Source organism: Adelges cooleyi, unplaced genomic scaffold, assembly GCF_023614345.1.
Source record: "Adelges cooleyi isolate 19-005CV unplaced genomic scaffold, UGA_ACOO_1.1 ACOO_flye_CR_arks_rails_tigmint_CR_PRNA_2, whole genome shotgun sequence".
Classification (NCBI taxonomy): Eukaryota; Metazoa; Arthropoda; class Insecta; order Hemiptera; family Adelgidae; genus Adelges; species Adelges cooleyi.
In genome coordinates, this window is record NW_026095860.1 from 4,248,657 (window position 1) to 4,259,489 (window position 10,833).

Sequence of the window (10,833 nt, forward strand, 5' to 3'; positions counted from 1 at the left end):
AAGATTGATTATCGGCTATAGATAAGGTAGATAAATTATGAGATGACATTGGTTGAAATCACGGACTATAATAGTCCGTGGTTGAAATATTATACAGGTTACTGCACATCATAACAATTATTCGAGATCGAATAATTGCAGAAAGGATATTAATTTTACTATTTTATACCTTGTTATATTTTACTCATAGTCTATGATTTTACTATGTGTACTATGACACATTTGTTTTTATCATCGAATATTGCATAAAGAAGGGGTATTTGTGCAATAACCTTGTATATTTCAATCATTGAAATAACCCAATCACAGACCTAACCTTACCACTTTATCAAGTGGAATTACCTTATGACATTACACCCCGTTATTTTTTTCAAATTTAATATGGCGGTTAAATAACAAAAGTCAAAACATTCTCAACATTTACATTGTAATTTGTAGGCGCCGCGGCTACCCACGTATCTTAGAAAATTGATAACTTGGAACATATTTTTAAAAAATTTAATTTGATTTTGAATTTTAAAATGTTTTAAATTTATATTTAACATTGTTAATTGCACCATGTATATATTATATATTTGTTTGAGTAATTGTTAGTAATAGTTTGTTTGATTAACAAAAAATTCATCTATTTTTTCTAAACTTAATCCATCAAGATGACTACCAAGTCATTCAGAGTCATCAAGTTAGGTTTATTGGATTGCAATAAACTGCCCGAATTAGTGAAAGAAATCTTAAATACTTCAGTAAGTTAATAGTGTAATATAATTTTAATTAAATGTAAATAATTAATATAAGTATAATGTATTTTTGTTTAATGTTAAAAATTACCTGATTTTTTAAGAAAATTATATTTACCTAAACTATACTGTAAAGTATAGTTTTATTTTATAGTAATACACTGTTACTGATGCCTGTGAGCGAGGCATCAGTGTGTTTTGCACTGACTATCGTCGGTTTGAAACTCAGAATGTGCGTTCTGTTTGCTTGGCTAGAAATTATCTAATAAAAATGAGTCTCCATCTACCTCTCTGGTAACAGTCTGATGACCTGTCTTGGTTAGAGAACTTGTCAAGAAACCATCTCATGATCGGTAGCATTAAGCGAGTATAACATACATAAGATGGCCTAGGCGCCCAGAATCAACCTTCCTTTCACATCGTGCTGCTGGGGTTTCTAGTTTTTATCATGTTGTTTTGTAATCAAAATTTGCATTCATTCACTCTCCGTAGTCTTTTTTTTTTTTAAACAAATTTTTAATATCTATTAAAAATAAAACTGTAGTTCTTGCTGTAATAAAGTGCAAATGCTTCTATCACCCTACTAGTAAATTTAATATCTTTGCTCGTATTTATAAAACGGAAATCACCGGTTTGAAATCAAGACTAAAATTTACCTTACTGGACACTTTTTTTGTGGTTCTTATTTTGTCGTTTTGTAGTGTTTTTATATTGAAAACTGATTACGAATCTGTAGTCATAAATTGGAGGACTCCTTTAGTTAGGTTAGGTAAGACCCTATTATTTTTTGTTTTTTTAAAGGGTAGGTTAAGTTTGGTCTCATTAGACAGCTGACGCTTCCAGTGCAGTATCAGGTTAGTTTAGTCATTTAGGCAAGTTTTTTTTTCTCTGGGGGTTTGGAGGCGTGAGCCCCCATCTTGATGAAGAGTCCCCAACGTGCTCGAGTCGGCTCCCGGAGCTGGCAGGTATAGGTAGTCATTTTATATAATTTATATTGATATTCGTATTAATTTACAAATAACATTTTTTTTCAGAATGATTCATTGAAAGATCTAAATGAAAATGATTCAAAACAAATATGGACGATACTAAATAACTTTCTTCAAGAAACATCAGTTTTAGATGAAACATTTAATGACAATGATATGGTAAATTGTTACCATTTTATTTTAAACCTTACTCAACATGTCATCAACAATTCGGAAGACGCAGTCGATATTTATGAAAATAAAGACTTCCTAAAGACCATATTCATATTTCAAAATTTATACTCAAAAAATTATAAATATAAGGTGAATAGTATTTATTATTTATTTATATGATTTGGATCAGACCTTGTAAAATATAATTTATTTTCACAGCACAGAAGTTAAAATTATTTTTCATTCCTTTATAAATTATTTGGAGTGTAATATGTATTACTTAATGTGTTTTAAAATAATTGAATTTTGAATTTTAAATTTATTATTCTTTTTTAAATTTATTTACGTTTCTAAAACTATTTTTTTTTTTAAGTTTAAACTGGAAATAGTAAAAATGTGCTTAAGTTTCTGGAAATTGGCCACATCTTATACTCAAAATGACACAAATACAACAAAATGCAATGATGTATTAGATTTTGAAACAATTATGACAAAATATTGTACTCCTACGCTGTGTTATTTATTTGAAACTATTATGAAAACAACAAAGAAAAATGACTTGGTAAGTTTTAGAATTACAATAATAACTGCTGAGTAATATTAATTTGTTTACAGAAAACAATGTCAACATTGCTGTATGAATTCTGTAAAGGTGTATCAGCGTTATCTTTTAATAAAGAAATTTTAAGTTTAATTGTTATAAATCTTGAAAAATTGTTGAAAAATTCACTATTTTTGGAAACTGAAACTGGGAAATTGATTATTGGTGATATATTTACAATAAATTCACAACTATTTCAGGTAAAATAACAAAACATTATAATTATAATCCATTTGTATGAACACATTTATTTATTTTTTTCATATCTTTGGTTAAATATACAGACCACTAACATGTGAAATGAAATACCTTTATATTTAAAAGGAGAATGAGTCACTGTCACCGATGTAATAACAAAAATAGCATACTTATTGATTATTTTTTAAAAATTTTTTTAGAAGTATCATCAAACTATTAAAAGAAATTTACCTCAAGCAAAAAAGTTAGAAGCAGAAGCTTATGGAGAAATATATTTTATGGCATGGATTAACTCGAATTCATCAATGAAAGATGTAAGTAATTAAAGTCGTATCAAAAAAAATTGTACACCAAACTTTCATAAGTAACATTCATTTATCAAAAAGAAACTATTTATATAAATAGATAATCAAAATAAAATGCTAACCCATTGAGATCAGAGAGTTCACCTACCTTTAGGAAATAGTTTACTAGTTATTAAATTACTTAAGAAAAATGCACTTCAATAAGAATCTTGGTCACAAGAAAATTGTGTCGTATGTTTTTTGGTTTTTCAAAAATAAAGTCACTATAGATTTTACTTCATACAATTTTCGGAAGTAACTGTATTTCAAATTCATAATAGTCATATTAAATCAAAAAAATGTATACATTTTTAAGTGTTTTTTGTATTTTATTTCCATTTTGAAAAGGTAAACTTTTCAACTTGACCTTATAAAGAACCTTTTGTATAATATAATTTCAGAGATGCTACATTTCAAGGGGTTAAAAAAAATATCATAGGTCCTGTCAAAAACCAAGTATTAGAAAAACCTTTATTATTGTTATTCAGCTTTGCATTAAACTTAAAAATTGAACAAAAATTATATGCAAATTATAAACAATAATATTTATGTACATAATTTCTCATTGATATTTAAATTGAAATAGTTATTATAAATAAAAATACTACGTAGTTAAACGTTTTAATATTACACAAATATCTCTAGAATATCTAAAAATCCAAGAATTACGGTGTTTATATGTTCCTACTATCTTATATTGGTTAAATCTAAATGTCAGTCCAATCCTTATTTATTATTCATTTATCTTCTTACTGTGTATCGTTTGGCGTACTCTTATTCTTGAAATAGAATATTATAGAACCAGGTACACATTTGATCATTTCATTTTTTGGTTAGATCATTGAACAACAAGGAATATTTGATTTGATATCTAAAACAATTACATTAAAACGAGTTGGAAAATCATTCCGTACATACCATAATGCTTTATTATTGTTACAAAGCATGCAAAGTCATAGGAAGCATTTATTATTTAGCAAAGTCGTTACAAAATTATATGCGCCTATACTTTGGAGTCATTTGAGGGTAATTCAAAATTCTCAATAATTAACATTTTTAACATTTAATGTATTTCTAAGCGTAATATTTTGTTTTTGTTTTAAAACCAGAGTGAGTTTAATGTGGTTAGATGTAATGCTATAGAAATATTAGCCAGAGCTTATCCGCTAGAAAAAAGAGGTGAAGGCCGCGAGAATTCATCGAGATATTTAATTAAACAACAAGATGCATTTTTCGAGGCATTAGAAGATCCTTGTCCTCAAGTTCGAATTGCAGCCATAAAAGTATGTTATGTATAGATGTATCATATGTTACAAGTTTTGTTTCATGTAAATGAATTTCTCTTTGTAAAATAATTAGAGATGGGCATTATTCATTTTGAATACTTTTTTATCCTATGAAGCTATAAGTAAAAAATTATTTTTACTATAATTATTTATTTGGATGTCTAATTATTTAAAAAAAATTCTTTTATTACTCCGGAAATATCATTATGCAGCTTGTAAAAATATAATTTTGGGTCAAAATCAACCCCAATTTTACTGTATATCGTGATTTAATTTTTTTAATTAAAAAAGGTGATTTCAAATTCGTACATTTATAAATAATTAATCAATTTTAAACTATTTTTAATAAACAAAATAGTAAAATATTTAACTTTAAGTAAATCACTTTAAAATTAACCTAGATAATATATGTTGTTTTTTTAATGAATTATAAATAAACAGATTGCCTATTTTTTTAAAAATAATTTTATAGCATTAAAAGTTATATGACAAATTGTTTATTATTCAATTTAAATATTTACCCAACATTGTGTACTCTGTATTATCGTCACCAAAAAAAAAAAATTTTGCTTAACGTTTACTTCCAATTTTTAATTAAAAAATGATTGCAGGGAATATGTAGTTGTCTACGATATTTTTGGGATACCTTTGAAGATGATAGACTAAATAAATGCTTTAGCTTGTTTGCCCGATTAATCGAAGAAAGTGTTTATGAAGTACGACAAGTCATGTTTTATGGATTCTGTCAGATATTAGAAGAGAGTAAATGTTACGACTATTTCAAAACACCTACATTTATGGCTAAACTAAAGAAAGTGCTATATGACATAAATGAGAAAGTTAGACGCGCTTTTATATATTTCTTATTGAAGATAAAAAAAATTGATTCTATTCCTGAAAATAAAAACAAAATAAACTTTGCTCATATTGTCAATTTAAACGATATTGCTAAGGCACTTGCAGTAAGTCTATTGAATATTATTTATTTTGACAGAATTTGATGTTTTGTAAACTATTTTTATATACATTTTACAGTGTGAAGATAGGCAAAATGGAATTTTATTAGTTGATTTAATTTTTGACAATTTTATTGGGGATAAAGTCCCTGATCGTAATGCGACACTTACTCGAATTACCACTTTTTACAAAATCAATCCGAACGCTTGTCGAAAACTTATGATTTATTCTAAGAAAAAACTCGAATTTAGTAGTGCGTGCAAACTTATTTTGTCATTACTTAAAACTGTGTACGTGGCGCTTAAGAAAAAAGAAGAACAATTAAAAGATATAGACAAGGAAAATAATCTCCCGGCAAAGAAACGAAAAACAAATAATGAATCTGGTATGTAAAAGTGTTGTACTTAATATATTAAATAGAATATAAAAAAAATTGTACATAATATATAAAATGTCTCACATTATTGTGTCGATACATTTTAATATTATGTAAAATTGTCAAAACTGTATGAAATATTATGTATAATGTTGTCTTATAGTAATATTCATGTTAGGTTTTGAGATTTATTATCAATGTCATAATTTTATTTTTATTTTGCAGGTGACAGTAGTGCAAATGATTCGCATAATTCTTCATCTAGCTCTTCGACGAGTAATTCTTCAGAATTTGAACAAGTCGAACAAATCAAAGTATGTTGCATATTGGATTGTGTAAGCTGTTTGATGATGCTGCATCGTAATACTTTTATGGAAGAAACCAATCATAAACAAATGAATGAAATCCAAGATGCCTGTACATCGTGTTTAATTAAAGTCTTGAAAACGTATAAGGTATTATTATACTTACAGTATTAAAATATTCAACTTTAATTTAATTATGAAACTTTAGATGGTAAAAACTATTAAGAGGCCGCATAGTAGGCAAGGACGTATCATATTTTAATTTGACAGTTTCAACACATTTACAAATATTTTGGAAATTGAAAGAATTAATTTATTTTAAAAAAAATTCTAAAATATACAGCACATATAATTCTACAAAAGCTATATTATACATACACCTAAAACCCATTAAGTTTTAGTTCTACCTTTAGTCTATTTTTCAGACTTGAAAGTTCAAAAACAATGGCTACAAAAAACAAATTAAAAGTTACTATCTATTCTATAAGAAAGGGTTATGTGTTCTTCGTTCTTCAATGTATTTCTAAGGATTATACCACTGAAGTTAAAAACTAATTAAGACTATTTTCAAAAAGTTATAGGGAGCCCATAATATTATGTTGAAAAATGTGTAAAATTTTTAGGTGTTATCTTGTTTTTGAAAGGGAAGCAATAAACTTTCTTAATTTTTGGCCTTATATCTTTGTATCAGGTACGATTTCTGATCTGTAAACTTCCTACACTAAGAAAATGGTTAAGTGGTTTAAAAGTTATTGTGGATCTAGGAAAAAAAATAGAACATATCATTAAATTATTTATTACTTTTCCAGGATGGTGATGCATATTATAGTGCAGTTCATTTATCCAGTTTAGTACCAGTTTCCAAATTAGCTGCTCATGTATCTGTGGCAAGCGCTGCATTATCTACATTAAAACAATTACCTAACGACATGAACAACAGTGAAGAAGAGATTGACATGCGTAAAGTCAATTGTCTAGTGCATACATTGTGTATGTGGAAGCGAGGTTATGAAATATTGCAGTTTGTTACTATTTGGTTTGATGAAGCATTTAAGATGTTGGATCTCAATGAAACACAATACCCAGTATGATCAAAATAAAAAATATCTATTAAAGTAGATAATTCAATAATTTGTTTGATAATTTTTTAATAAATTTATAGGAACCAAAACCAAAAGAAAGTAGAAGGGTGAGATTTAAAATGGATATTGAAGAATGTAAGCCAAAGACTGGTTTACTTTTAATAAATTCAATGCTGAACAATTTACAAACTCAAAAATTGCTCATTGATTCAGATGTCAATAAAAAAAATACTTATGATCTTTTTCTATATTTGCAACGATCCAAGGTAAAGTTTAATTTTTAGTTGTAAAGTAGAAACTTGGGTATGATCAGTAATGGCTTTACTTAAATTTGTCATCAACAACATTTTAAAAAGCATAATACTAATTATAATGTAAAAATGTGATCAGTCGCATATTTACTGTTGCCAACAAATATCGTCATAATAAAAGCATTATACAGTCCGTCCTTACTTATTGGTAGTTGCATTAATAGGAAAGTACCAACATTATTTTGCAATAAACAACCATTTTTAATTTGATAAAATATATGTGGTAACTGGTAAATAATGTGCCTCAGCTTGTTTAGGATTTTCTTTTTCAGGGTGTGGGAAATGCCCCCATTTAAAATATATATAACCATAGGATCCACAAGCGTCTAGTTGAGCCACTAAGTCCTGTCTGTAACTATTTTATTGTTATATTATGTTTTATTTTTATTCACAGTTGGCCATTGAAAAAAGAATAGTGTCAAACAAAAAACTGGATAATCATTTGTTAACTGATGAATTATTAATTGAGTTATTTCAATTGCATTTACGTTTGCACGTAATCTATCAAAACAATGAAAAAAATATTAATGAAATTCTTCAATATCAAACTTCAATACATAATTGGGTTATGGAGTTAGTAAAGCTGTTATTTTAAAAAAAAATTATTAGGTCAGCAACAGCCCATTATATTATAAATATATATATATATGTATATATTTGTTTTACAGAAATTTACTTGTTCACAATTTTTATGAGAGGAATGAAAGCACTATAACATTTACAGTTAAAGTAATCGAAATTGTCAACTATGCTGTATTGAACTTGTGTTTAATAGCTATAGTAAATAATGAATTTTTAGATCATTATTTTACATTTTGTGCTACTATTTTAAACGGTAATATAGTATATACAATAATAATCTATAGATATGTATTTTCAATTAGTTATCATTAACTATGTTCCTTTTTTTTAGGTTATTTGGCACCACACATTTTAATATCGACAATGGGAGCATTAATAAGTATTTCAAAACATTTTAACTATTTGAAATGTATTGACACTTCATTTGTAAAAACTCAAAGTTTTATTAATTGCATATGCAGTGTTATATCAGCTTTGGGCGAATCTAAGTATACAGAAGAACGTTTTACTAGCATTATAGGAGTAAGTATAGCAAATTGATGTTAAATCATTTTTCTAGAATATAAACACCGCATAAAATTATGCTTGTCTACTATACTATACTTTTTTAGAGTCCAACTCATTTCCGCCACGAATTAAACATTTTAATGTTGAGTATTCATAGAACAAGTACTGTTGATTTTAAGCGAATATTTACTTTGCTCATTGAAACAATAATCCAAATAATCGCCATTCAAATTCGAGAAGTCAGTTATAATTTTATGGATATCGTACAATTAAATATAATGCTTTATAATTTTTTTATTAGATCGATCAATTGGACTTAAATGAAAGATTAACTGAATTACCATTTGCCGCCTATCAATTAGCTATAATTATTCTAAACAATACAATGTTGAGGAAATATTTTTCATTAAATGCTGTTGATATTTTTTCATCTAATATCTACAAGACAGTAATTATATATATTTGTCTTATATATTATTGTAACTATAATTAACTATATATTTAAATATTTTTTGTAGGATTGTGTTTTATTATTATCTGCAATTTCATTCATTTACACTTTGTCATTTCAATTAAATCAAGTAAAAAGTGTTGATCTTGAGCCGGTTGTACAATTACTTTACAAAACATTGACAGAACACAATATAACAACGCCGCTGGGTGTTGATTGCACTGTTGGTAACAAAAAAACAAATCAAGGGATTTCTTTTCTAGAAACATCGGACTTCAGTAATGAGTAAGTACACAAATTATAATATTTCGTACAGAGTTACTCTGATTTTTTATTTATAAACAAATTAGTTTCAATATGTTGAAATAAATAATTAATTTTACCTTCCAGAATAATGGACTTCAAACAAAAAGGACGTGAAGTCTTAATTGCTACAGCAAAACAACTACGTATCACCCTATGTTAGATATAAATTAACATTTTCATTCTAAGATTGATTATTGTTTACTGTTCTTGTGACTTTAATACTGCCGACTTCTTCCTTTTATAAATAAATTATAAATGATTTACATTTCATGATCATTTGTATGTATTAATATTTAAGATTGCCTTACTGTTTTGAGTATAAAGAAGATCAGGCAAAGGTTTAAGTAAAAAAAACAATTGAATTATTGGTTGTTACATTTTATGTAGAACTTAAATAATAGTAATTATTAACTTTTCTGTGTATATTTTATCTAATATACAATTTTTTATTATTATTCATTAAAACATTTTTATAAGTATTTTGTATGTCTAAGTTATTAATAATAGCTCCATTTAACCACCGAGATAAAAATGTACAAAACGATTTGTGAATGATTTGATCTACTATGGTGTATATACTATTTGAAAGTAAAGAGACTTGAACGGCCCAATATTTTATATTATACATTAAGATCATTTTCATCGGTGGACAGTGACAATCCACCAGTTAATAGGATTTTTTGAATTATTTGAGGTGTTTTCGATATGACTATTCGCTGCGAGACAACAATACGAGTCAAGATGTGGTGAAAAGGGGTATTTTTTTTACCAATCATCCCATATTTAAAACAAAATTACGGAGTAAACGACTTGGAAGTTCTATGGTTCAGCCTCACCCTTCATTCTCAGTTTCTTCAAAAAACAAATTCAAAAACATATATTTAGAAATAATGAATACACTGAACATAATGCATAGGCATTTAAATGCTTTATAATTTATTTAATTATTAGTGTTTTTTCCCCATTTCTAATATTTATCTATTAGACACACAATATATATTATAACATTAAATAATTTACTTAAACTATTCATATTATTATTTTTACTTTCTTTGTACAAGCAATTTTATTTATTTTTTAACCTAATTAATACTTGAAATGTACGTAATTTATGTCTGATCAAATTACTGTGTCATTGAGTATGACGGGCAGTCCACTTAGTCTTATGAATAAAAGTTATTCTCTCTATAGTTTTGTATTTGTTGCTGGTTTCAATATTTATAAAGAAGTCAGAGACCATGGGTGCTGGGATCGGGAACAATATAGCGTTCCGAGACAATGTAATGTTCTGATTCCCTGTTTAGAATAATTTTGTCAACAAAAATTAGGTAAGGTTAGGCTAGGCTTACTTGTTGCACATTTTTTTTCAATTAAAATTTAATCAATTAGGATTTCAAGTTACAATTAAAAACAGATAAATTATATTTAATTTAAAATCGTATACAATAATTGGATAATAAGATATTTTGTTCCAAGATAAGAATATTTATGTCTTTAAACATTCATTATTTTTGAAGTCATAATGTATTGTTGCAAGTCATAAATATTACATAAGTAACAGTAAAAAATGAATTTTAGATTATTAATACCTGTTTACCAATGTTTCTTAAATTAATTAAAATAAGATAAATCTTGTAATATTTTATTT

At 26.5% G+C, this 10,833-nt stretch overlaps 1 protein-coding gene across 1 annotated transcript; it reads left to right on the forward strand.

Annotated features, from left to right (window-relative positions):
* The first annotated feature begins 428 nt into the window (after positions 1-428).
* On the forward strand, positions 429-9,541 carry LOC126833326 (condensin-2 complex subunit G2-like). The gene is made up of 19 exons (XM_050564592.1): positions 429-743; positions 1,772-2,029; positions 2,253-2,441; positions 2,495-2,680; positions 2,879-2,992; positions 3,860-4,048; positions 4,132-4,305; positions 4,920-5,270; positions 5,344-5,650; positions 5,867-6,096; positions 6,756-7,031; positions 7,109-7,294; positions 7,734-7,912; positions 8,008-8,174; positions 8,253-8,443; positions 8,533-8,667; positions 8,730-8,876; positions 8,947-9,164; positions 9,270-9,541. Exons 1-19 carry the CDS (start codon positions 654-656, stop codon positions 9,343-9,345), a joined length of 3,663 nt encoding a protein of 1,220 aa, XP_050420549.1. The 5' UTR covers positions 429-653; the 3' UTR covers positions 9,346-9,541.
* The last annotated feature ends 1,292 nt before the right edge of the window (positions 9,542-10,833 follow it).

Excerpts from the sequence above, each read along its gene's own strand:
- LOC126833326 (XM_050564592.1), top strand. The coding sequence starts at position 654 with ATGACTACCAAGTCATTCAGAGTCATCAAGTTAGGTTTATTGGATTGC. Across the intron at positions 2,030-2,252 it reads CAAAAAATTATAAATATAAG|TTTAAACTGGAAATAGTAAA; the intron begins GTGAATAGTATT and ends TTTTTTTTTAAG. Across the intron at positions 8,175-8,252 it reads TTGTGCTACTATTTTAAACG|GTTATTTGGCACCACACATT; the intron begins GTAATATAGTAT and ends CCTTTTTTTTAG.